Here is a 27,872-nt window from a genome sequence, read left to right on the forward strand (position 1 = left end):
TGCATGTGCACGTGATGATCAGCTGGCCTTTCTGCGTGCAGTAGTGCCAGAAAACTGGTCTTCCATTTTCTGGCGTGAGCATGTGCACCGGCCAGCTGATCAGTGCGTGTGCATGCACGGTAGTAACCGTAAGACTTGCTTGCTGGAAAATAAAACAGAAGTTCTTTTCCATTCTGCGCATGCTAGCTGGGCAGCTCCTCTTACCGGTCATGGCCCAGATGAGCGTGTGCACATGCGCACATGGGAAGTGCTCCCTTTTCGGCACTCAATGCCCAAAAGGTTCACCATCACTGCTGTATTCTATACAATAAGGCTTGAAGTATACATAAAAATAAAATAAGTAACAGACAATTCATATTACCAATAAACAAACCCAATTCAAACCAAAGGCACAATCAATTCATCTACCCCAAAGTCCAATTCTTAGGAGGATTGATGTTTCAAAGAACAGGAGCAGCACCTGAAATGTTCCACCTTCAAGTCCCTAAAGCTTACTTTACCCAAGTGATAGGATTCTAAGGAAGCCTTTTTTACCTGGTATTTTGTACGGGCATAAATAATTGGATCAAAGCAATTCCAAAGATTGCTTTGGGTCGTAAACTATAATAGCCATGGTTTTAAAAGTGAAACAAGCACCTTGAATTTATTTCAAAGCAAACTGGTAATCAGTGCAGTTCCAGCATCAGTGTAGTTTATAAGCAAATCACAATGGATTCATAATAATACAAGCTGCTGCAATGGTGGTGTTTCCATGTCATCTATAAAGCAGCCTCAAATAGAATGGATTATAATAATCCAAATGACACTAGTGCAAATAAATTTGCATCTAAAAATATGCCAACTATGATCCAATATACCTGTGTATAAGGGTTGAAAGTAGATTCTTTACTTCTGTGTAACCATACAAAACAAACCTGCATAATGGTATACAGTTGTGTATATTTTCTTAGGGGTAAATTGCATGATAACCATAATAAGATTTAATTTCAAATTTAATCATATAGAATTAAAATAGAAAGTTTGCCTGTTAAATAGACTGTGTATTATAGAAGAATGAGTATCAAACTATGTATATATTGAATTCAGATAAAAGGGAATGACTTGCCTACTTTTCCTTCTTTTTGTATATAATTTTGTCTGGTCAAGACCTATACATTAGTTATCGATTATCTCAAGTACCAAGTACAACCTCTTTCTGTTTGTTTTGTAACAGTGAGTAAAGAGATTGACAGGCATTAATAGAGTTACTCCAAACACTGTCTCCTACACTATTTAAACAAGGACTTCACTTCATTAGCTTTTCTGAAAGAAAATACAGTCAAGCTAAGGGCTGAAAATGTCTCAAGCCTTCTGAAATAAGGACATTAATGAAATAGTAGTTATTTCAAGTCTCATTATCACAAAATATGTTGTATGTCTTTCCTTTATTGAAAAAAACATGATTATAGAGTTGTATGTGTAGTTCTTCTAGGTGAAAAGAAAACCAGAAGCATTTTTAGGAGAGTCAACATAACAAATCAGTATTTGATTTTAGTCTGAATATCAAGAAATCTGAATGTGCACCATATACTGCATTTGTTTTCAGAAAAAATATGCTTAATCTATAAAAAGTTGTAAGATCAGCTAAAATGAACCAATTGAAAATGCCGAATAAGTTAAAATACTAGGTATGTGTATACTTGAATACCCAATCATGTCAAGGATTGCTCCTATTTTGTTTAAGAAGTTCTTCTAAGTTTTCAGAAACAATGTAATGTAAATTGTCCTATCAACATTTCTAAATATAAATCCATTTTATTAACCCATTCATCAGGGAAGAAGTTCTGACACTGCAGCAAGGCATATAACAAACTTTCCTATAGAAGCACCATGACTCTGATACAATCAGAAATGTTACAGCTACCCTTTCTTATTTCAACCAGGAAATTTAAAACAAGTCCTTCATTAATCATTCAGCATGGTTTGTGACATAAATTTCTAATGGCTTTTATTAGTTAAGTGATACTGGATTTTATTAGTTTAATAAAGATAAGCAGCACCTAAGTCTGAAAAGTGAGTGAAGAATTATGTATGTTAATGAATATTATAGTATATACTAGAGCAATATTTTCCTTAATTTAAGTAATCTTAGATTTCAGTATCACTTAATTGTGATGGTTGCAATTAAAAGAAAATTACTTTCATAAAAAGTATTAAACATGAGGCATTCTATTGTAAAATTAATATAGACTTTCCCCTCTATTTTTAAATAAATGTTTAAACTTCCTCTCTTATTTTAATAAATCTCTCTTCTTATAATCTGGGGAGATTAGGAGAGAGAAAAGGATTCTGTTGAGGCCTACTTCTAAAAACTCAAGTGCCAGGCCTGATTAGACTTCTCTCAATTTCATTACAAGGGCTTCACCTTGAAAAGGATGAGATGGTACAAATCTGAGACTCAGAACATGCTTTTGTCTGGAATAAGCCAGGTTTTTAGAAAAATAAAAACGTTAAAACACATTACAGTTCAAATCTTTAGTTCCAAAAGTAGATGAGCAAATGGCCTAACTAATTTCACCTTTTTAATTGTGTACCTAGATGATTTGTTAAATATATTTTACCTTTTCATCAGGGAGATGGTTTATATTCTAACCAAAATTTCAAAACCCAGAATACCACTATCTCTGGAGATCCAGCATCCTTTTTCTTTGTGCTGTAGAAAACTATGTTCAAAAATCCTCTAACTTGACCCAATTCTTTTAATAGGCACAGAGACACATTGCAGAACTTCTATGAAAATTAAATATTTTTTTAAAATCAGCTGTTGTTTTTTAAAATCCCATAATTTCCCTTAAGGAGTTTTATAAAAAGAGAACTTCATTTTCGGTTCTATAGGCAAATCATAGTCTGGTGGGAAACATTTCAACACACTCATTAAATAAAATCTGGATTGATCAATTGATCCGTGTTTGGTTCCAGTCAGAAGAGAGAGAATGTTCACCGGAGTTCTTGCCTTTCCTTACGACTCTCTTTCTCACTTTGCAGCCTACAGTCACTTTCCCTCCAAGTCACTGTCTCCAATACACACCCTTGCCAGACAACGCATGCCAGAAATACACAAGCTTGCATGCTACCACCCTCTTCTCCTTCCAAGATAATGCTGGGGCGGAAAGGAACACTTCCCCTTTCTGCCTTGCAGGTTGTTGTTGTTGTTGTTATTGTCACTATCTTTATTATGTAACTATGTGAGACTCTCGCTTATACCGGGGAGGGGACTAGAGAGGTGTGGGGGGGAACAAACTCAACTCCTCCTAAAGTTAGGAGGACAAATGCGCCTGACGCCACTTTCCCCCTTCTCCCCCCCCCCCCGTTCAACCCCCTCCTCTTCGCGCACTGGGATTTGGAGAGGCGATCTACACCCACCTGTCTCTAGGGTCGATCCAGCTGGTCTGCTTGGTGTTGTGGTCGATGTAGAAGATTTTCCCATCGTAATCCCTCGCCTCCTCCCAGCCGTCGGGTAAGGGCAATTGCCCATTCCCCATTTTTCTAGGCATGGTCGAAATCGGGGTTTAGCTGCTCCATAGGGACAGCAAACAAGAAAGAAAAGGAGGGAAGCGGGAAAAGACTCCCCCTCCTTCCCCTGGAGATCTGGGCGGGTGGAGGGAGGCAGAACCGTGCAATGGGCCAGGAAATTCTCCTAAATTTCAGCCCACCGTGTCTGGACGGAGCCTCCGCCTTCGGGCCTTATTCCGTATTGGCAGAAGGGGGTCAGGGGGTCCAGGCTAAGACGAGGCGCTACTTATGTTCCGGGGGGGAGGGGGGAGAACCGGCTCAGTCCCGAGCGGCGGCGGCGGCGGCCACTCATTAGCATGAGATTAGCATCCATCTCATCTGCATGCACATTCCTGGCGGGTGCATTCCTGAGCGTTAACCCTCTCCCTGCCACCCCGCTACACGAAGGGAAGATTGGAAGAGCCCCCGTCCTGCAAAAGAATGTGCTGCGCTGGGAGGAAGAGGCACGCACATCCCGGGGGGGGGGGGAGGGGGGAGGGGAGAACCAAGAGTGGGGCAGATTGGAAGAGACGGAAAGGGGGGGGGTGTAGAACTGAGCAGCGCAAGTTCTAGTGACTTTTTAAAAAGTTGCTTGAAAAAAAAGTGGGGGAGGGGAGGAAGGACCGTAAGTCCCAAAAGGGGGAAAAGGTGAGACGTGCGCAACTTTTTCAAAATAAACAACGTATTTCTCCCATTCTACAATTTTTCTGTAGATTTGGTGGTGAAAATCTAATAATTCTCGGCTCCGATTACCACGCCCCCCCACACACACATAATCCTGTGATTATAGTCCTGTGAGAGCTTTCCTGTCAATTCAGTACCTAAGGAGATAGCTTCTATTTTCCAGAAGATTTCATGTTTTCCCAAGTTGCTGTCGGAATAATGGAATACCCACAGATCACACTGAAACCAGAACTGAGAAAACTGTTTTTCTTCACCGTAATGTCTTTACTTTATATTATTTTTTGTTTATGGACAGGGCAGTGAATTATTTATAGATGTGCTCTCAGCAAAGAGATGTATTTCAACATAAAGCTTAGCTTTAATAGGAAGACAAAGTTAGTAGTCCTGTAACAAACAGGTAGAATTCAGTGCTGGAGACTAATAGACTGCATCACCCAGCTTGGCATTCCCCAGGTGTGTTGAGGTGCAATTTTCAGAACTTTAATCTGGGTATTCATGCTGGGAGTTGTGACCTCTACCCCTCTGCTGAAGTTTTGGTAGAAGGAGAGCAATAGACATTCACATATGGGATAAGCCGTATTAAATTAACGTTGACATACTGCCAATATGCCTAGTGTTAATTCTACTAGATCACAAGTTGTAGCTCAGTGGTTGATATGAATAATGGAAAGCACAGAGAAAAAAAATAGTGCCATCAGTTCTGGGAAATCCTGTCTGTGAACAAATAGAAATCCCATAGTATTTCATTTCAAAAATAGCAATTACTTAAAAAATCAGAGACCAATTAAGGAGAACAAACACTCAATATTTCCACAAGCTTGTGTGCTCATTCACTATTAAGATTCTTCTATCTAGTCCCTTCTTAGGAAATTTGAGAATAGCTAGGGTAGTACAACATACCACAGCCTAGCTCTCTGGAATTTTCCATACAATTTGCTCATTCAATTTATTTTTAAGAGCCCTTTAAAAGATATCCATTTTAATGTACAAACACCCACACTTATGTATATCCCAAAAGTTAATCAAATATACAAAAAGCTAATCGTTTTATTATATTTTGTGACAAAATCTACCCATTTTCCATATAATAGTCTAGGCTAGTGTTTCTCAACCTTGTCAACTTGAAGATGTCTGGACTTCAACTCCCAGAATTCCCCAGCCAGTGAATGCTGGCTGGGGAATTCTGGGAGTTGAAGTCCAGACATCTTCAAGTTGACAAGGTTGAGAAACACTGGTCTAGGCTACAATTCTTCCCAAAGTCTGTATTCACAAATGATAAAGACTGATATGGCATATAAATGAGATTATTGCATGCCAGTTTGCAACAATTAAAATGCCTACTGTTACCCCAAAGCTCCACTTTCTATAAGAAGAAACAAGGGAAAGTAGCTGCCTAGTTTGGAGTTACAAATCTTAGTACTCAATACTGCAAAGATAGGTTTGTGGCAACATAGTAGTTATTTTAATGACAAAATATATATGGCTGTTTTCTTTACGCAAATTCAAAAAAAAATGTTGCCATACATGTTGCAGGTCAACACTGGTCATTCTACTCTATTCTATTCCTGCCTTATCTTGCTTTTACCCCCTTTACTTCCTAGTACTGAAATTAACATTTACAACGCAAATGTAGGTATAATTTAAACATAAATGCTGCAGACCTTGTCAGCTAAAGAATTTTGACTGGTGGGATCCAGGAAAAGAATCTTTGCCACCATTGCCCAGGTCCTTTGGAACATTTCCCCACAGATATGAAAAGGATTCCCAGTCTCCTGGTGGTTTGGAAATATCTGAAGACTCCCTGCAGAGAAGCATGCAGCCATAGGGCTGGTTAGTGCCCTGAAGCTGCTCCCTAGCTTTTTATTTTTAATTATTTTATTCTTGTTTTCAACTGCCTTCTCCTATAATATTTATATAGAGATTTTACACCTGTTTGTACACTGCCCAGATTTACTCTGTGAGTGAGATTAGTGGTTTCTAAGTGCAATATATAAATATAAATGAATAAGAAATACTAGGGATAAAGGTAAGCAAAGGATGGCAAAGAAAAATTATAATACTGATCTTTCCCATATTTATTGATAATTTATCATGCCGTTATTATATCATTATACTGTAACAGATATACATAAATGCATAACCAGAATTGTGAGAATTGAAGGCAAAGACTGGGAAATAGTGAACTAAAGAAATTATAGGCAGGATATATTTTTTTAATAGGGAAATCTAGCTAAACATAGTCTATACTGATACTGTTCAGTATATTCCCTGTAATTTGCATCTTTGTAAGCCATTTTTCCTTACAGGGATACCCTTAGGGAGAGGTTAAAAAAGTCAAGGAGGCAGCGTATGTATGTATGTATGTATGTATGTATGTATGTATGTATGTACGTACGTACATACATACATACACACACAAATATATATGTTGTGTTGTATTTGTGTTGTATAACAAAAGGCAGCATTAAAAATATTGGGTTTCTGTCTGGATGGTCTCTTGTGACGAGCCGATGGACAGAGAATGGAAGCAGTGAGCTTCCTCCCATATTTGGGCATATCAAGGGGTTGTGCACTAATTACATATATGTATGTATGTATGTATGTATGTATGTATGTATGTATGTTCTGTCCCCCCTTCTCCGCTTGTTAACAGACGACAGGTAAACAAACTTAAAAGGAACTTTCTTTATCAGTTCTCGGCTCAGACTGGCTTCGAGCCCAAAAATAACATAAATACAGTCTCTGACCAGATAAAAGAATACAAAACAAATCTCCCTTATGGCAACACAAGGTGAACCAAATGAAAGCAAAGCACTTCTTCCAAAGTCTCTACGAATCAGGGTTTCCAAGTGTACATCAAAGAAACCACGATCAAGGATCAAGGAACGTTGACTCCTGCAACTAGGGCGTGGCACCATCCGTCCTTTTATCCCCAGAATATCCCCTAACGAGCCCCAGCTGCATAATTAAGCTTGCATCCCGAAAAGACTCACAGAAAACTGTTGCTGAGTCACAACATATGTGTGTGTGTGTGTGTGTGTGTGTATGTTATATTTGTGCTGATAAATAAATAAAGGGAGACTAGTATAGATCTATTTCAAGCTATTTAGCTCTCATCAGCTAGCCTTACTGGGAATCGAGCCTGTGCTTTTTATTTATTTATCAGCACAAATGTAACAAATGTAACAAAAAGGCAACAGTAAAAAATATTGGTTTTCTGTCTGGATGGTCTCTTGTGACGAGCCGAAGGACAGAGAATGGAAGTAGTGATCTTCCTCCCATATTTAGGCATACCAGGGGTTGTGACTTTAAATATATACCTCTCACCCTGGCTTGGCTGATAAGGAGTCGAGCTCTGTAGCTCAGTGGTTAACACATCTGCCTAAGAGGCAATACAGCACAGGCTAGAATCCCAGTAAGGGTATGCCTAGCTGATGAGAGCTAAATAGATGGAAATAGATCTATACTAGTCTCCCTTTATTTATTTATCAGCACAATATAACAAATATAACAAAAAGGCAACAGTAAAAAATATTGGCTTTCTGTCTGGGTGGTCTCTTGTGACGAGCCGAAGGACAGAGAATGGAAGTAGTGATCTTCCTCCCATATTTGGGCATACCGGGGGTTGTAAAAATCTTTTATTTATTTATTTATTTATTTATTTATTTATTTATTTATATATATATATACTTAAAGTCACAAACTTGGGTATGGCTAGCTGATGAGAGCTAAATAGCTTGAAATAGATCTATACTAGTCTCCCTTTATTTATTTATCAGCATAAATATAACATATATATATGTGTGTGTGTGTGTGTGTGTGTGTGTGTATGTTTATGCTGATAAATAAATAAAGGGAGACTAGTATAGATCTATTTCAAGCTATTTAGCTCTCATCAGCTAGCCATACCTTTACTGGGATTTATTTATCAGCACAAATATAACACACACATATATATATATACATACATACATACATACATACATACATACATACATACATACATACATCACAATGCAAGTAGAAAATATATGTGAACTTCAGTAATGTGGTTATGGCCACTCTTGACTTATTAATAGTGCCCTTGTTCGCTTTCATCTTCCATACAACTGTTTTGTACATTTCTCTGTCTTACTTTTCTTTCTTTCTATGCTCCATCTGAGTATGACTTCCTACTAGATTGCCCTTCTTTATGAATTACTTCTTCATACATTTTTTATAATTTGGTCCTCATTCATTCTGTGTGACTTTTGACCTCACATTTGAATTAAATCTACATTCGTGCATCAATCATTCTCCACCCTATTTCTTTATTAATACACTTTTAATTTCTTTACTATATATACCCCATTCCACTGTGTTTAGGTTACTTTTTTATTTATACTATCATACACAACTTTCACTTCCATATAACAAAGTGAGCAGACTCAAACAAAAGACATTTTCATTTCTTTTAATATACATTATATCTTGTCAAGTAATCATTGGCACATTTTCCTAATCAATATGACCTCAAAATGATCAAATGTATGTCAAGATATCAAATGTATGTTAAATTATTACAGCACAGGTTTTGCATCTTTCATACTTGTGTCATGATTTAATGTTTTGTGACATCACAATCCATATTTCATCATTTGCCACTCCCCCAAAGCCTATGCACATTAGAGTACAAGCTATGTACTGTCTTTCTACCAATATCTGATAATTTGTCCATGTATTTTAATAAGACTATTAATCAATATCTTGTTATTTATTTTCATCACCACATTAAGCAGAGAAAAATATGAAAAAAGGAACAATGGATAATAATAGATATATTAAATAATAATATACTGAAGCTTTTTTATTTAACTGAGATTGTCCAATAATGTATCAGCATCTTCCATCTTATTTCTGAAAGAAATTAGGGGATATAGTTTTCTTTTCTTCAGTATGATCAGTCATGCACAAATTGTTTCCCATAATCTTTGCAGTTTTATTTTATCAAAAGTAAGTTCCCAATTTCTACTTTTTGCCTTTTGTACTTGTGTCAGAAGCCCAGAGGCACTTCTGGGTTGAAAAGATTAGGTGGTGACATCACCGTTGCCCGGGCGATGTCCAGTTGGGAGCTCTTTTCATGCCCCTGGCTGGAGATGGAGCAAAGGATGACAGCTCACCCTGCCTCACGGCAGCACTAGGATCTCAAATGTGGGCTTGCTAATCTGCAATCCAATCTTCTAACGAGGAGAACAACCATGCTTTTTACTTTTTGTTTTAATAAAGCACAAATTAGGTATAGCTCAAAAACATAGGAATAGCTATGTTTTTTAGATAATTTTTATCATTTTTTTCTCCAAATAGTGCAATGAAGTAATTTCTCCTTTTCTTAGAAATAAGGATATTGCTCAGGAGTTTTATGATCAAGATCTTTATGATCATTTTTCGCAATCATAGAATACACACTGAGTTATTGAAGTCTGCTAAGGATCCACTAATCTTCCAGTCAGAGCTGAAGTGGTTGAAATGGACCTGATGGATCAATAAATGGGCTCTATACTTTGCTCAGTGCAACAGATAACTTAATCAGTGCAGAAAGATCACATGAATCTGCTTGTTAATGGTACAGTAGAAAAACAAAAAGTGAAGAATAATAGAAAGTGAAGGATGTTAAAGGATATTGCCCAGAGAATATCAAGCAATCTAAATTTAAATGGTACTACATATATGCTTTTCATACAAATGTATACAACAACATACCAGTTTAATTCAATAAACCACATTTTAATTATCATTTTCATAAGACTACCTACCATATATGATAGAAAAAGCAGAGGGAAAATTCCTATTCGCTGATTCTGGTTTCCAAACACTGAATTTGCCCTACTATGTAAAAAGTGATAAATTTATTATAGCATGAAAAAGTAACCTTTTCTCCAAATAATACACACACTAATCCAAAGAATCTTTGTAATTATATGATTTGTAAAATAAATAATGCAGACTCAATGCATTTATCTCATTTACTATTTTCTTTTCTTGCAATCAATTATATGATGTACAATTTCCATATCTGAATAAGAAAAAAAATGTACATTAATTCCATTCCTAGCTTCAGAAAGTCAGGATAGGGTCTGGCATACATGTTCTATGAATTAATTCAATTTCTAAAATGTATGTTTTTCTATAAAACAATCCTCTGTATTGGAGTTCAACTGAATTAAGTTGTAATTTTCAAGTACTGGGGAAGAATTAAGAGAACGGATTAATAACACAGGCACCATTAAATATGTAAATAGAAGTTTTCATTTGATTTTTTTAAAATTTCCTATAGACATTTAATGTATATATCCAGGTAAAACTTTCAGTAATTACCGTATATGGACACATATCGTTTTCTTGGAATCAATACTAAAGTTTTGCAGACTACAACTTTTTTTCAGGTTTATTTAGTTTATATCAGCTCAGCTATTTATTTTACAGCATTTGTAGTTATTCAAGCATCAATCAGAACCATACAAGCCATAATTTCAGTCATGAACTTTTAATGAGAGTATTTATCATATTACCTGTCCCCTTACATTCAAGAGGAAATGATAAGAAACCCATCCTTTGCATCATATAGATGCATGATATCACTATTTGATGGATTTTACTGAGTTCAGAAGCTAAGCAGAATCAGTTAATACTTGAAAGGGAAATCTCCAGGTAATATCATGGCTTTAGGCTAGAATAATTTCTCTGTCTCCAGGAACAATGTCAAGCTCCTTCCATACTATTAGCCAGATAGCTAAATGAAAATGTCCATAAAACTGGCAAAAATTAAGTTCATCTTGAAGAAGACTGCTTTTTAAAATACAGTATCAGCTTTTCAAAACAACAACAACACAGGAACTTAAAGATAGGGACAGAAGATTAATAAAGTCTATGGCTTCTCTCTTCATATAAGCCATGCTAAGAGAGCTCAGCAAAAGCACTGAGTGGAAGACTTTGTGCACCTAAGTCCATCACTCTCTCCCCATTTTTCCCCTCAATGCAAGGAACTCACGTCTTGAGTCAAAGCAAGTGCAAGATAATGGGGATGTGAGACTTCCTGTTCATTCAAGAGAACCTTAGGCATCTCTGTGTTTATAGCCAAGAAAAGGAATTCTGTTAAGTATACTGGAATGTCTCATATGTAAAGCTGCAACCATAAGAGACTGGATTAAATCCTCTGCTGTTCCCTTTTATTTCCACTGTAGCATTAAGAATTCAGCATTACTATGCACTGCACAGTCAGAATAATATATGTTAAAAGTGTCTTTGCAGCAGTGCCTTAAGATACATTAGGTTTTTTTTCAGTAGGAATGGTTCTTTAATCTACTGCTTTTGAACATTGTTTAAAATTATAGCACTTATATTGCACACAGTTTTTGCTTTTTACCATTTATGCAATAAATATAATTATTTGCAGGAAAAAACTTGTCAAATACACTTAATATTCCCACCGAATAAACCCTTAGGTAATAGATCCCAGAATAGCAGTTATATCTTTAGAGTTTATATTTTGTTATTGTTTTCTTCAGGGAAAACCTTAATAATATTTAGTAGTATTTTTCTCTTGAAAAGCACTTTCCAGAACTGTTGCTAATTAAAACCTTTATATCTTTTAGACAGTAAGAGTGGCTTTTCAAACCTGAAACTATTATGTAACTTACTTTATTAGGGGTTCAGTTGCAAAGCTAGATAAACCTGTGATTTAATAATTGACACTCACTGACTACATTTCCTCCATTTCAAGTAATTTACAAACATTAATTAACTAATTAATCCTTGAAGGACTCCTATAATTTAGATAAGTACATCGCCACACATTTCCCTGTAATTTAGGTAAATAAGTACCGGTATTGTCTCATGCATTTTATAGAGAAAACAATTAAATAGGCACAAGGAGAAAAAGGGAGACCAGGACCAAATCATTATTCTAATAAGTGGCTTATATTTTGATTATCTAATTACAATGCAAGATCTTTATCTTATGTTCTTTATAAAATACAATCTAACAAATTCTCTAGTGGCTTGATAGCAGTTTCTAATTGAGTAAAATTGGGCGTATGAAGTTAAAAGATATGGTTTGGTATTTCCTAGCACATTTAAAATGAAAAAATAGAGAACCATTATTAATTATATTTCCTAGTCATTTTTTTGATAACTGCAATAGTTTCTTTTTTTATGCATGTAATATAGACAATTCATCCAGAATGCACAAATATTCACCACTGCAGGCTAGTGCAAGTTGTCCAGCATGCATAAAGCTATTGTTTTCTTAGAATTCAGGGCTGAATATGTTGTCCCATAACACAACCTATGGAGACACACTGTGAGAAATTACTTGAACAGGAATCAACTCTGAACCATCCTATCATGTAGGTTACATATTGCCATGGGCTTCCTAGTAGGGAGAGTGAGGAGAACTTTTTGGAATGTGGTATTTTGGAATCAGTTCTCTTTCTGGAAGAATAGTTATTTATATATTAAGCATAGATTGAGACAATTTCATAGTCTGCTGTCATAGATTTACTGTTCTCATTGTGGTTTTTTTTAGCAGACAGTACTTTAAAATGTTTATATGGTCTTAAAATGCAGTATGCCTCCAAAATTGCTATTTTGTCTTTCATAACCACATCTAAGCAATTTGTAAACCATTCTAGTGACAAAATTTGATGGCAAACTTCTAAACTGAAGTTCGTTCCTTCCCCCTTTTAAAATAAGCAATAAAATTGAGGTGATTAACCTTTGTAGACCTTTTATACCAAATTGAAAAAGACTCTCCATATTCCTGGTCTACTCTCCTTGTAATGTTACCACATCACTACCAACACCCGTGCCATTTGTATCAGCTAAAAAGAATAAAAACAATGCAGTTTCCAGCTACAAAAGGATGTCTGTCTTTGTTCCGAGTACAGGCATGGACACATAAACAGAAATGACATGATTCTCTACCGAGAAAAGATAGGAGAGAAGCTATAGTTCTTTCCTTCTAAAATCATCATGGCAATTGGTTAAGGTGACCAGATTTTCAGATTGGTAAAGAGGAACACCTTTGACCGGGGGGGGGGGGGGGGGGAGCTTGATTAAAAATTTTATACGGAGCAACAAAATTTTTCATCTTAACGCAAAAATAGTATTGTAATATTTTTTTATTTCAACATAACTACAATTTACAAATATAAATTGTAACTTGCCAAACATCAAAATTTTGATCATATAACCATGAGGATGCTGCAATGGTCGCTAAGTGTGAAAATGGTCGCTAAGTGTGAAAAATGGTCATCAGTCACTTTTTTCAATGCCATTGAAACTTTGGTCACTAAGCCCATTATACCACCTTTCTTGCCACAGTTCTTAAGTGAATAACTGCAGCTGATAAGTTAGTAACATAAGTGAATCTGGTTTCCCCATTTGACTTTGTCAAAGGTGATTATATGACCCCAGGACACTGAAACTATCATAAATACGAATCTGTTGCCAAACATCAAAATTTTGATCGTGTGACCATGAGGATTCTGCAATGGTTGCTAAGTGTGAATATGGTCACTAAGTGTGAAAGATGGTCATCAGTCACTTTTTTCAATGCCATTATAACTTTGGTCACTAAGCCCATTATACCACCTTTCTTGCCACAGTTCGTAAGTGAATAACTGCAGCTGGTATTTTGTATTTTGGATAGAATCTTTTTTTAAATAGCCTAAGATAATTTGAAAAAAGAATCCACACAGAATAAATTGAAGTAAAACATTTCAAACTATTCTTTCTATGCACAATATATTTCAAAGTATTGTGCATAGAATTTTTAAAAATGGTTTCACTCTGGATAGAATCTTTTTTTAAATAGTCTAAGACAATTTAAAAAAAGAATCCACACAGAATAAAACTATTTTAAAAAATCCTATGCACAATAAATAATATATTATTTTAAAATACATTAAAAAAACAAAAAAACAAAAAACGAGCTCACTTACCAGCAGGCACAAGTGAGCACTCCAAGTCAATCCAGAATGATGTAGATGTTAATACAAAGAACTGACCAAATGAAAATGGTGAAATTAGTCAGGGAAATATTTTTCAAAGAAACTTTGCCACCATTTTCCCCACACGAGCCGACCTCCAACCTCCGTGCCCCTCCCCTCCGGAAAATCCAGGAAGGAACACTCGTGGCTTCTCTAGCCAAGTATTTCCTGGAGCTCTATGGCACTTGGTCATTTTTTATTATAAAATGAGGTAAAAGGGGTGCGGGGGGGGGCGTTTTCTTGCTTTAATGTTTTAATATCTTCAATGAAAGTACTGAGACAGAGAGAAGGATTAGACAGGGTGTCTTTTGTCTTGCCCCGGTTAGGATTTTTTAAGCAAATCCACTGGGCTTTCAACATGAAGCCAGAAAATTGGGACTTTTTTAAAACGCCCCGGGACACGGGACAAATTGTTAGAAATCGTGACTGTCCCACTGAAATCGGGACATCTGGTCACCTTACAATTGGTTGCTCTTAAAGCCATCAGCTGTACTCTATAAAATAGAGCAGTTTTGTAAAGACTACCAACAAATTCAAGGTTTTGAATTGGAATGTCCAAACAATATACTGAAAGGGGAAACTTGCTTACAGGAAGAGGGTAACCAACTTGGAAGAGATGCTGAAAGATCACACAATCTGGTTCTGAATTCCATAATTGTACTTTATGGATTTTTTTTTCCAGAATGCAAGGCATCTACAGTTTTCCAGTTAGTATATGAAACATTGATTCCTTCAGTTCTCCGGCAGTCAAAATGGAAATTTACATCTGTAATCTTACAGAATATCTCCTGAGGAATCTTTGTATCATGACTCTCAAGATTTTGAAACATTTTAATAATGGAATATATTTTTTTAAATCATTAAGAAATGATTTAGCTTAATCCCTACAGGGAAATTGCAGGATTTTTTTTAGACTGAAGATTTGATTACAGATTGGCTCTTAAAGATCACCTGAAACAGATCAGACTGATCAAAAACCTAATTCTTTCTACATTTTTCTACATTACATATTGGCTTCCTTTTAGCTTTAAATTCAGTCTTTACATTTTCAGTTTGAATAATACGCCATAATAGCATTAGTTTAGATTTATATCTAACCTTTATTACAATTAATTTCTTCCAGTTGATTTTCCCTAATGGAGTAACTTATTAGTGAGATAGGCAGCATATTAGTAAATAAGTAAGGTAAGTTGGACTGAGAATGATTAGCACAAAATCATCTAGTGAGTTCCTATGGTTGAGTAAGATGTTTCTAGTCCAAGATCTTAATCGCTATTCTGTATTGGTGGACGTTACATAAATAGAATATTTAAGTAATATATATTTTGAAAAGCTAAATTGGGCAGGGACGTGCAGTCACTAGAGGCAGGGGAGGCATGGCCTCACCAGTCATGAGGAAAAGGAAAGAATTCTAAAGAATTTTTAAAAAATAATTAAAGCTAAGGTAGTTGCTGACAGATTCCAAGTCACAGTGACTTGGAACAGTGCTTAGTGTTAACTATAGGAGGAGGTGAGAGAACTAGGGGCCTCCTATGCATAAGCAATTTTTCGCCTTTTAAGAGTTAAGCAAGGGTTAAAAAGCGAAAAATGCTTTCAAGCCTTTGGAAAATATATCCAATCCAACTTCTGTGTTTGTGTTTGTTTGAGAGTGAGTGAGTGAGAGAGGGATCCAACTTCTCTGTGTGCGTGTGTCTGTTTGAGAGAGGGGGGAGGGAGGAAGGAGGGGAAGGGAGAAGAAAAAGAATGGGAAAACGTATTTTGCAAGGGGGGAAAATGTTGTCGCTTTAAATCAGAACTGAGCATGCCTGGCTGTGGAATTCTGGGAGTTGAAGTCCACAAGTCTAAAAAGCTGCCTCACCAGCCATAAAGCTCACCGCACGTCACTGAAATTGGGTCACCACAGAGTAGTACTTAGATCTGGAAATCAGGGCTGCAGACAAAACTGAGAAGTTGAAAAATATCCAGGAAGAAAGTACTGATAAATCACATTGACAAACTACTTCCATATTGTTGCAAAAAAAAAACACCTTTTAAAATATTCACAAGTTCAGCTTAACTTGAAGAATGCTTTACTTTTGTTTTCTGTCCATTATCCCTTTAGGTGTTTATTTTTTTTCTGTAAGATTTATTGAAATAAATGAATAGGGTCTGGAAGATGCAGATTTAAGTCCATTCTCAGAAACAAAAGCTCATTCGGGGATAGTCACTCTCACAGTTCAACCCACCACAGAAATGAGAGAAATACTATGTAAACCATCTCTGGCTCCTACATGTACTGTACATGTTAAAATTAAATAAATAGATAATATTCTGTTTTGTGGTTAACCATGTTAATGCAAATAGAATTGGCCTTTTGTTGCAACGAAGAGGGAAAAACCCTGGCACTTGTATAAAAAAAAAATCTACATTCAAAACATTATGCAAAAAAATGGCGCTTCTAAGGTTTAAAAGAAAATAATTCTTGAAGATTATGGAAAGAAAAAAAGCCATGGTTTAGTTTGTGTCATCAGAACATAGGACCAATGGAAAACAACAGGCTTACATGATTTGTATGTTGCCTTCCAAATTCAATTTCTCTATAGACCTGAGCAGATTTTGGGAAGAATAATTTGTTCTTTTATTGTATTTATAATTAGCCTTCTGCAAGGATAAATACTCTTTTTCTTTCAGCAGTGATACACTGACTCTTTCATTATAGCAAAAATCCATGACCCCCAGTGTTTGACTGTAAACAATGGTAGTTACTGGCCTCATTAGGCAACTAGCAGATGGTTTATGAAGTTCTCATTGGAGCTTTTATCCATTTGTGATTTGCCATGTGCAAATGTTTGCCTTTTCTACAGAATAAAGCCATGCCAAATGGGACTCTTGTTTTCCCTTTTTATTAGTGTTAATATTTTCAGTTCATAAATGTGGAAGGATTTTTTTTTTTGAATTATATATTCAATCTGCTCCTGTTCCATCAGGTGAACTGCTAGTTAAGGCTTTAAGGATGTCACTTTGAAAGATATGAATAGAATACTGGCCAGAATGTTCCCAATCTGCAAGTATTCCATTTAGAGGGATTTGATTCCAAATTCCAGTCTCCATAAGCTCCAAGCTTGTTTAGATCTTTCCCAAAGTTTGCACACTTGCCAGTACTTTCTCCTCTACGTGGCTATTATGTCAATCTTGCAGCACTGGGGCCATTATTTCTGCAGAGATAAATGCAATTACTTGTTATTGATACTCTCAGATCTTTCTACTGCCGATAATTAGGTGTTAATAGCACTATTCCATTAAAATCACATTTAGTTTGTTACTTATTGGTTAAGACCGCTTTAGTTTTCTACTTGAAATCCATTTCATGCTCCCCCCTCCTGCTCCAGCTTTTTCTTCGGTTTTTTTTTTTTTTGTCATGGCCAGTAGCAATATCCACCATCTGGCAGCCATCATTTTTATTTTCTCTGGAATGTTTCTGTACTCAAAATAATAATGGTCTCTCCATTATTTTTTTAAATTCCATTCCAACCCTATCTCCTTTACACATGCAGTATGCCTCTTTACATGGTACAATCTGAATCAGCTTCCTTGATTTTCTACATATCGGTATTAAAGTGCTGCTGACCAATGTGGGAGCAGGGAGTTTGCATTTTTAAACCCCTATTCTGTCTTAACAATGAAGTAGGTGTTCTGTTCAAAACACAAGTAAGGGGAGAACACATAGGTTAGGGAATACTCCATTTGTGGCATTAATGAACTGGCAGTAAAGGAGACATGTTCACTTTGGGTCAGGTTGGATGAATGGAGAAGCTGTTATTGCTGCTTTTGAGTTTTAAGCAATCTAATAGGCGCCTTCATTTAAGCTTCCCCAATTCTTTGGTTTATGACTATGATACAATGGGATAATTATTCTCCCTAGACAGCATTCAGAGGTTTAATAATTTCAGCGCCCAAAGAGTCAAGACTTGGTCTCTTTCCCTGTTATTATTTTCCTGTTTGTAAATGAAACACAAGTGGCCAATAGTAGCTATTATTAATTCAGAATAATAGATAAACACAGACACGCATAATGCAATCATCTTTGCAGATATAATAACTTGCCCATGGGGAGTTTAGGAGAGTGAGAAAAGTTTTTCAGAAAAGAAAATGACTCTACTAGGACTTTCATAGGGAAAATGGAGAGGACTCATGAGTCACAAGCAGTCTGCTATCTGCAACTCACCATGGAGTTGTAGTTTTAATTTCCTCCAGTACCCTGTGTGATACTACAATACGGTTATTGCAGAGAACAAATATACCACTACCATGGAATACTACGTATTTCCAGTATTCAAACTTTTCTGTTACTATTAACTTTGACCAAGGTTTTCATAAATGGGTTACAAACATTTGGATGACAAACAGTGAGGAGCAAAAAAATATGATAGTCTAATTATGACTAGCAGAAAAGCTTGCCAAATGGATAAGATCTATCTGCCACCCACCAGTACCTTTCTAATAATTTAGAATATGCTTGAGTGTATTTTGCCCAAGTCTTTATCCCAAAAAAGATACTTTATTAAACCGGTATCTCTATCTGTTTGTAAACTTAATAGAATTCTTTGGGTTCTGGTTTTGATTTTAAAAATAAATAAATAAATAAAAGGAATATTTTCACCAGTGGGACTGAGGCCAATAAAATCATAATCCTTCCTACTTCATTCCTCTCCAGAGTCTCATATGCCTTTGATATTATACTGTGCTTTTATGTTTTATTCTCTGTTTTAAATTTTAACACTCCGCACTGAGATTGCTCTTGTGAGACACCATTGTCTCTTTTAAAAATGCCATTACTTTCTGTAGAATGTATTTTCTGTTTTTATCTTCACCTGCTTTTATTAGAACTAAATTTGCATTCAAAAAGATCTTTGTTTCTTAAGAGCACATCTGTTCCTTCTCCTTATTACTCACCTGAAAATATACCATTCTGCTTGTGACAAGTTCAGAAGCAGATGAGCTCCTAAGAAACAAAGATTCCACTTTCATGTAAATGTCCAATTAATTAAAAGCCAAGGGGAGGGGAGGGGAGAAAAAAAATCATAAAATGTGATGTCAGCAAAATTTTAATCATGCAGTGCAACCATATCCGTGTCTTAGCACCTATCCAAGGGAGACAGGATTTCCGCAGTCCTAAATTCTCTTCTCCTGGCAATCCTACACGAACAGAAAAATTATGCTTGTGTTGCAGTTCCTTTCTGCTGATATGAAGTGCTCATCAGTGTTAAAAACAGGTGGCTTAACTTTTAAGTACTCCCACTGAAGTTACTGCTATATCTCAGATCATTTTTCCAGATGCTTATATCCCAACACAGCCCAAAGACCCACAGGATTCCATTGACCCCAAAGCCTATCGTGGCTCAGCACCAAGAATACTTTTAAAACCAAACAAGAGATCTTTAGTCACATGGGGCAACATCATTCTGCTCCTGTGCATTAGAACTCCTAACATGGAAGTAGAGAGTGATGGGACAAATGTTAAAACACCTGATAACCAAAGAATAAATGCCATATGTATATAACATTAAAAGTCTTTAGCAGTGCTTATATGAAGACAGTTATGATGGCACTAGTAATAATTAGTTCCTCACAACTTGATTGTGTTAACAGCCTCTGGAGTCTCAAGGAAATTGTGATTTAATGATGTGGTTACATTGTATGCAATATCTAATGGTCCCTCTTATTCTTTTAATAATAATATTAATGATTTAATTGTCCTTTTATAGTTTGTTATTGTATGTTACCCAGAGTCATGTTATGTAAGATGGGTGACTACACACACACACACACACACACACACACACACACACACACACAAAATAGACTATTTGGAAAAGAAGGAATTCTTTAAACTGAATGTAATTCTAGACTTATGGGAATTATTTAATCATACACTCATTTTTTCCAAATGTATAGAATCATATTTAAGACCTAAGTATGTTTCATTTGTTTAAGCACATTGGAGGATAAGATGAGAATTCTTTTTCATTGAGATTTGTGATGCAGTGAATTTATGAAGGAACTAAATTACTATTAGCAGAACTGTAAATGTCATAAAAGTATTACGCTTGCAAGATAAGCCCAATCATTTATCTGTAAGAATAACCAAAAAGGAACCACAGGAGAAAGAACAGAAAGTAAGGAGATCAACAGCCTTCTAATAATTGGGCCTTCTGTAGCAGCCAAATTAATCCAAAGGACTGATTTTGAATAGGAGCCAAAAAGAAAGGAAATGACACTAGTTCCATTCTTAGGTACCGACTGATATGTATAGAAACCCCAAAGAGAGTAAAGAATATAATCATGAAAAAAAAGAATAAGGCATACCAATTAATATTACATTTAAGGTATCTAATATCCGTACCACTTTAGCTTAGAAAAGAGATGCACCAATATAAAAAAATGGCTTTTTTGTAGCCAATATAAATAGGCAAGAAACAAGAAAAATTCAGAAGACAAAAAAAAGTCATGTACCATACCATGGATTTAGAAATGGCCAACGAGATTGAATACATTCATGGCACATAAAACTACCAATAGCTGATAATTTTGATGGACATTGCATTATATTGTAGGAAGTTAGCACCCACCCCTCTCCTAGAACAATGAAATATCCTAGGCAATATTGAAAAGGCAGAATATTATATTTCCCTGGATAAGAAATAGAGAAACTCTTAATAGCCCCCACCTTTGTCAATGGGCCCTTAAAATGCCTGAGTCAGTCTATTCTACATAACAAAGATCTCCCCTTCAGGTCCAGGGTGATGGGATTAAGACATGATAGTATTAGTCCTTTACCCATCTCGCCACAGGGCACCTGGGAAGAAGCAATGCTCAACCAAACTTGGACTCAAAACACAGCCTAGAGAGTTGCCCCTGCCATGACCCCATAGGAGTCTGACAACCAATCAAAATACATTTCTTACACAGGAACAGGAGAAAGAGAGGTGGGGCTTAACAGAGAGTATAAAAAAACCAGGAACTCTTAGCAAGAGAGTTCTCTTTTCTTTTTCACCCAACATCTGGAAGCATGTGACCCCCCCTTTCTGTTTAGGAGCTCAAGCCATGTGATCCTGTCCACCAATAAACCATCTTTACAAGCAGCTTCCATGTTTCCAGTGTCTTTTTCCCCACTTGAAACTGAACCCAGAAGGACATTTCTTCCAACAATTTCTAATGCCTAATACAAGTTACATCTGAGCATGAACGGGGCATTTACTGTGTTCATTTATGCCATATGACATTTAGTTGCATAGGGAATAAATAGCTTGGATAAATTAAGTCTTTGTTCTCATCAGGAACATTGTGATGTTGTCATCTGAAGGAATTCTGAAAAAATGTGATTGGATTTCCAGGAACTATAGTGAAATAGAATAGGTTGAACAGAGCTGCCTCTAACTTGAGAACCTATCAGGAATATTGTGAATTCTGAGGATTGAAGGCAGCCAAATTAAGCAAAACTGATCTAGAAACTCTGTTTGCATAGCCATGGACCAAATTAACAATTAACACTTTATATATGTGAATGATGTAAGCAGAGTATAGTGGTTCTCAACAAAGTGATGTCAGCTAGGTCAACAAGTAAATGTCAGCGTTCCAAATATCATGCAGAATTAAATCAGAGTCCAAGGCAGAGCTATCCTTAAAGTTGCAATTTAATAAGACAGACATAAGACAGACATGTTGGCATCGTACTGTGGAATCCCAATTCTCAAAGTTACATCGGATTCCCACCCAGTTAAAAGTTCATGATCTTGTCCCCACACCCACAAATCTATCACATGGTCAAATCTTCTTCTTCCACGCTGGCATCTCCACCCAGCTGGTTCCGGTCATATCAGAGGTGCGGAGACAAAAGATGACCTTGGCTTCTAGAAAAGAATGACTACAACACATTCCACCATTCTACTCTTTTCTATTCCCCCCACCAACTACTACACTAATGAAACAGCATAATGAAATAAGAGAGAGTGTGGCAGGCCAAAGATCCTAAAAGGGATATAACTGCAGGCCTGACAGTAACTTCTTGGTCTCAAAACAATTTCTTTATTGCATTACTCTACTATAATCTATTTCAGTTTTAGCAGCTTATGTGTCATAAACAAACATTTTGAAACATCCACAATGGGCATAAAAATGAACCCAAATTTTAATAATGATAAAATACCAATGTAAGAAAAGTAAAACAGAAGTTGGCCCAATCTGGTTAGAATGCTCTATGGAACAACTCAATCTTCAGCATCTTCCTGAATGCGAGAAGATTATGAAGCACAAATATGTTCAAAAGGAAAAGTAATGAATTATGCTGCCATGAATACAAGAAGGAATTGCATCCTTCCACTGACATAATGTCATTGTAACTTGCAATAATGATTCTATGCCCTGTGAAGAGTATGAAACATTTCTATCAAACCTTGTTAAGCCAAATAGTCAGGTGTCTGATTTACAGACAAATTCTGATTTGGAGTGATTGTAATGTATGTGGCAGTAATTGTATTTCAAAGTTAAATAGTATTCTTTGCTTACTGATTTCTCTTCAGCACTAACCCTTAATCTAAAACAATGACAATGAGCTCTGCTAGAAACACAACAAAAATTTAAAAAATCACGAAAAAGTAGAAAACAGCCTGTGAAATGCACTAGTATATCACTGAAAATATCTAGTGGAACTTGAGAGTCTGAAACTATCCCATTCTCACAAAATTCAGCATTAATTGCTACAGCATGAAGATAATATATTAAACATTTTTATTTGGGCACAATAGTGCAAACTGATGCATAGTTTTGCCTAGATTTCTAGAATAGATACTTAGGGCAGCTTCTAGATTTTGTTGCTTATTACATCATTATATACACACATAGAGTACAATTTGTTTGCATTTGTGTTGCTTTTTCTTCCTAAAAACAAAAATATTCAAAGATGCTATTTCAAATTTGATTCATCTATGTTACAAACACTGAAACAAATTTTTAAAATTTTGGAAAAATGATTTTATGATATGAAGTAGACCCATTATAAAATTAATAAACACTTGTTCTTGGCAATACCAATTTCTGGCTTAAAGTACATTTAAATTTTATATATACACACACAAACACATATACTGATAATTATTTAAATTGGGATTTATTTATGCTCAGATTAAAACATGTTCCCACATTTAAATTGTTTTTGCCTTGTGGTCATGTCACTTTGACTCTAAGCTAATTTAAGAAAATTCTGTTGAGATTTAAGACGCTTTGGAAACAGTTTACAAGGTACTCAGTCTGGATAACAGATTAGCATGTTTTCCCATTTGCAGTTCTTTTTCTCCTCTGCCCCCCCCCCCACTCCAATCTTTTTATTCCAGAACATCAACTGTGGATTAATATATACAGGTACAATAAGCAGGTTGGTGGTTTTTTTTTTTTTTAAAAAAACCCTTTCTTATTGTTCTAAAATCTTTTAGAGTTACCATTCTCAAGAATATTATTGGTAGTACAATGGCTATAAATAAAAAACTGCTGGTTCAAAACCTATAGGAATGCTTTTCAGGAGACTGGGAAAACTGAAATGTTGCACTACTTGACTTTTAAAAAAAATCACTGGAAAAATCAGGAAACTCATGGCAAATACAATAGAAATTCAATGATTTTCAAACCATCAATGCTCTATTCATACTGAAAATATTGTGATCCATGAATGAACAATAAAATATAGCTTTAAGAGATATCAGAACATTTTAAGCATTGACTCAGTTGTGTTCCTTCCTCTGCAGAGTAGCTGCTACTGTTAGGTTGCAATAAATTGAAATCCACTATGTCAAATGAACAGGAGCATTCATGTGACTTAACATGGAAACCTGTACTTTGAATGGAGCAAAACAAATAATGCATTTTGATGGTGAGGGGAGGATTAACAGAGGTAAATTATATGTTTTTATTCTCTAGGCATAGCCATGTGGCTGTTCTAGTGACTAGGCAACCGGCAATGACGATAAACTGTCAGTCACAATTGCTGTCCAAATAGAGATGGATGGGGGAAGGGAGACATTTTAAATAGAGACTGAACAGCTGTCTGTCAGAGATACTGTTGATATATTGTGAAGTGAAGATTATGATGATTTGTAGGCTGAATTAAACTTCCAAAGTATCTTCCTTTTTCTATTCTATCATGTAACTATATTTAGCAATAATATGAGTAATATTGTATGGGGATACATTGAAAAATGTAAGCTCTCACCAGCAATCAGAAAATGGGAAGGCTAGAATATAGGATAGTAAGAAAGAATTTTATGCATATACCCAGAATTATAGCACATTTTAACAACAGGAAATTCTGTTTCTCTGCTAAAACTCAAGTTTTCAGTTGTCTTCATATCTCTCTTCATATTTACCATTCTACAAGAATTATACTACTTAGCAACCTTGTCACTTTGCTTTTAAACTTGGTATTACTATGTAGCCTGCAGTTACAAATATAGATTACTTATTTTGTAAAATTCTCACAATGTTGCACTGGAACTACAATCTCTGTGAATAACAGATGAACTGAATGGTAATCAGAATCTTCTACATATAATCTAGTTTTCATATTGGTTCCACCACAAATCCGCGGTAGACTAAAGCGCACTCGATGAAAGCGCGTACGTGACGTCATCACAGCACGACGAAAACGGCACGCTGTGAGCAGTAAATTTAAAATTAACGCGAAAATCTTACCCTAACCCCCCCAAACCTAACCCTAAACCTAACCCTAAGCCTAACCCTTAACCTAACCCTAAACCTAACCCTAAACCTAACCCTTAACCTAACGCTAAACCTAACGCTAACCCTTAACCTAACCCTAACCCTAACCCTAATGCTTAACGTAACCCTAAACCTAACCCTAACCCTTAACCTATCCCTAAACCTAAACCTAACCCTTACCTTTATGTGAATCGGCTTGCTTTAATTTTATTTTAATTTAATTTATTTTTAATTTTATTTGTCGCGCTGCTGCTGATGTCACGTACGCGCTTTGTTCGGGCGCGCTTTAGTGGACCGCGGTTTTGACGGGTCACGTTCATATTTTCCTAACTGATCACAATTGACCATGGAGCTACTAGCAAGATTGAGTTTGCTGATTCACCTCCAACTCCACTTTCACCTCATAGTAAATTGTTGCTGTTGTTAATGGTTAAAGAAGTTTTAATGTAATTAGCTATCATGACATTAACAAGTAACCCTGCTACTTTACATCTGTTACAGGGAATATAAATTTGCATTCACTACAAATACAGAGAAAACATTAAAAATTCTGTTTCACCATTTTGCTAAATTAAAGATGCTTTATTAAATGTAAACTTTTATAGATAATAGAAATAAAGATACAATACATTGTGCATTACTGTTTGTATTATCCTGCAAATTAGATTTTAAAAGCAATAATATACTGAATAAAAGCAGCAGGACTTTAATCAAATACCTATCTATTCTATTCATTTATGTTGTTAGCAGCTCATCAACTTTTTTCTTTTCCAAAAGAAAAGTGGGAAAAACTTAAAAGGATAATGGTTAATGCCAGCTGGAAATAGAAAATGACATCCATCAAAAAATTTCTTATATTAACAAAAATTTTAAAATTGCATAATCAGCAAAAAGACACATGGCTTTATTAATATTTCTTTCAGCTTTATGGCTAAAAGCCTGAGCTCACAGGAGCCCACGTTATGCTCATATAATCTATATCACATTTCTAGATATATAACCTTTTGTCCCATTAGAAACAGTCTGCAAAACTTGTTTTGAGGAGCATATGCTCCATTTATATTTCACATTCAGCATTTGGCATCCATAACCAAGCCTACAATGTAGAAAAATTGATACATGTAGTGCAGTGGTAGATTGCAGGCGGTACGCCCTGGTACGAGTGTACCGGTGCCTGCCTATAGCACCTGGTACCGTTCCGATACGGTGCTCTGGAGGGCCCACCCTCCCGCCCGTCATCCTTACCTGTCTTTAAACTCTTCGGCACATCTGTGCATGTGTACAGCCACTGCGAGACGCTCTACCAAGCAGCTGGAGCATCTCGGAGGCTCGCAGAGGTGTCGCTGGAGGATAGGGCGCATGCGCATGCTATGTGTGTGTGCACATGCGCTACGCAGGTTCATGTGGAGGACGACGGGCCCCGTTGCAACCATGCCAGCTGCAACGGGATCCGGAACCCACCACTGCTGTAGTGCCTAGTTCAGTACCATCTCTTTCAGTTTTTTGCTGCAATTATTAGATATTTTGCGTAGTCTCCTCTAATAACTCCATTAGAATTTCCTTCAATTCTTATTTCAATTTTTCCAGAAATTCCCTTCCCTTCTGGACAGAATTCAATTGAAAACTCTATGGTTTAAAAGTAAAAATTACACCTTCCAAATTTGTCTCATTGAAATGGTATCTTTCTCTATTTTAATTTTGCAGCAAAAAATTACATTTTCTCTTAAGTAAAATCCTGATAAAGTTTTTTAAGGAAAATTATATCAGTATTATCAATCTTCAGTCTTGGATTAAAATTATTCTGCAAAACTTGATCTCTTGTCTTCTTCCTAACAAAATGCATCTAAACATTCCTTGGAACATTTTTTATTTTCACTAATCTTATATTTACTCCATATACTTTATCCATATTTGTCTCAGTAACTACTCTTCTCAATCCAAAACATTTACCAAGACTTTAATAATCTTTTCTCAAATATCTTTATCAGAACCGTCTGGGATTTCTCTAAGTCTCAAACAAAACCCTTTCTTAATTATATTAGAGCCAGATTATCTAGTTCTCTAACTCTATAATTTATGACAAGCAGCAGGGAGAAAGCAGAACTATTTAACTCGTTTTTTGCATCTGTTTTTACAGAAAGGGATTAAACAGTCCAACCTATCAAAAACAGCACTACAAAAATCAGATTAGGAACACAAGTTGAAATAGAGAGGAAAATGGTAAGTGAGCACCTGTCTATCCTAGACGAGTTCAAATCACCAGGACCAGATGGATTACACCCCAAGGGTTCTGAAGGAACTGGCAGACGAGGTCTCAGAACCACTAAACTATATCTTTCAGAGATCCTGGAGCACCGGGGAACTGCTAGAGGACTGGAAAAGAGCTGATGTGGTTCCCATCTTCAAAAAAGGGGAAAAAATAGATCCAGGAAACTACAGACCTATCAGCCAATACCATGAAAGATTCTGGAAAAGATAATCAAGCAACAAATTAGCAAAAACCTATAAGTAAACAAAGTAATAGCCAAAAGCCAACATGGGTTTGTCAAAAACAGATCATGCCAGACTAATCTTATTGCATTATTTGACAAAGTGACAAAATTAATGGACCAGAGGAATGCCGTCGATATAGTTTACTTGGATTTCATTAAGGCATTTGATAAGGTAGACCATAACCAGTGGTGGGTTTCAGCCAGTTCGCACCTATTCGCGAGAACCGGTTGTTAACTTTCTAAGCAGTTCATAGAACTGGTTGTTGGAAGAAATCTCCTTTTGGTTTTTTCCACTCTACAGGGCTAGTCCTCTAAGGAAGGCAGCTTTCTTTTTTTTTGCCTCATCAGCCATAAACCTCACCGCACATCACTGCACTTTATAATGCCTTGG

At 36.0% G+C, this 27,872-nt stretch overlaps 2 protein-coding genes across 2 annotated transcripts in view; one reads left to right on the top strand and one right to left on the bottom strand.

Moving 5' to 3' along the window:
* WWC2 (WW and C2 domain containing 2) overlaps window positions 1–3,933 on the bottom strand; it is a 153,396-nt gene extending 149,463 nt beyond the window's left edge. The window contains exon 1 of the mRNA XM_032223804.1: window positions 3,403–3,933. Within this exon, the coding sequence (XP_032079695.1) occupies window positions 3,403–3,533 (131 nt within the window). The 5' untranslated portion in view covers window positions 3,534–3,933. The remainder of the gene's footprint in view (window positions 1–3,402) is intronic.
* The window catches only part of DCTD (dCMP deaminase), a 69,983-nt gene continuing 45,540 nt past the window's right edge, over window positions 3,430–27,872 (top strand). The window contains exon 1 of the mRNA XM_032223807.1: window positions 3,430–3,496. The gene's annotated coding sequence lies outside the window, so the exon portion shown is untranslated. The remainder of the gene's footprint in view (window positions 3,497–27,872) is intronic.

The sequence above is a fragment of the Thamnophis elegans genome, chromosome 9, assembly GCF_009769535.1.
Source record: "Thamnophis elegans isolate rThaEle1 chromosome 9, rThaEle1.pri, whole genome shotgun sequence".
Taxonomy (NCBI): domain Eukaryota; kingdom Metazoa; phylum Chordata; class Lepidosauria; order Squamata; family Colubridae; genus Thamnophis; species Thamnophis elegans.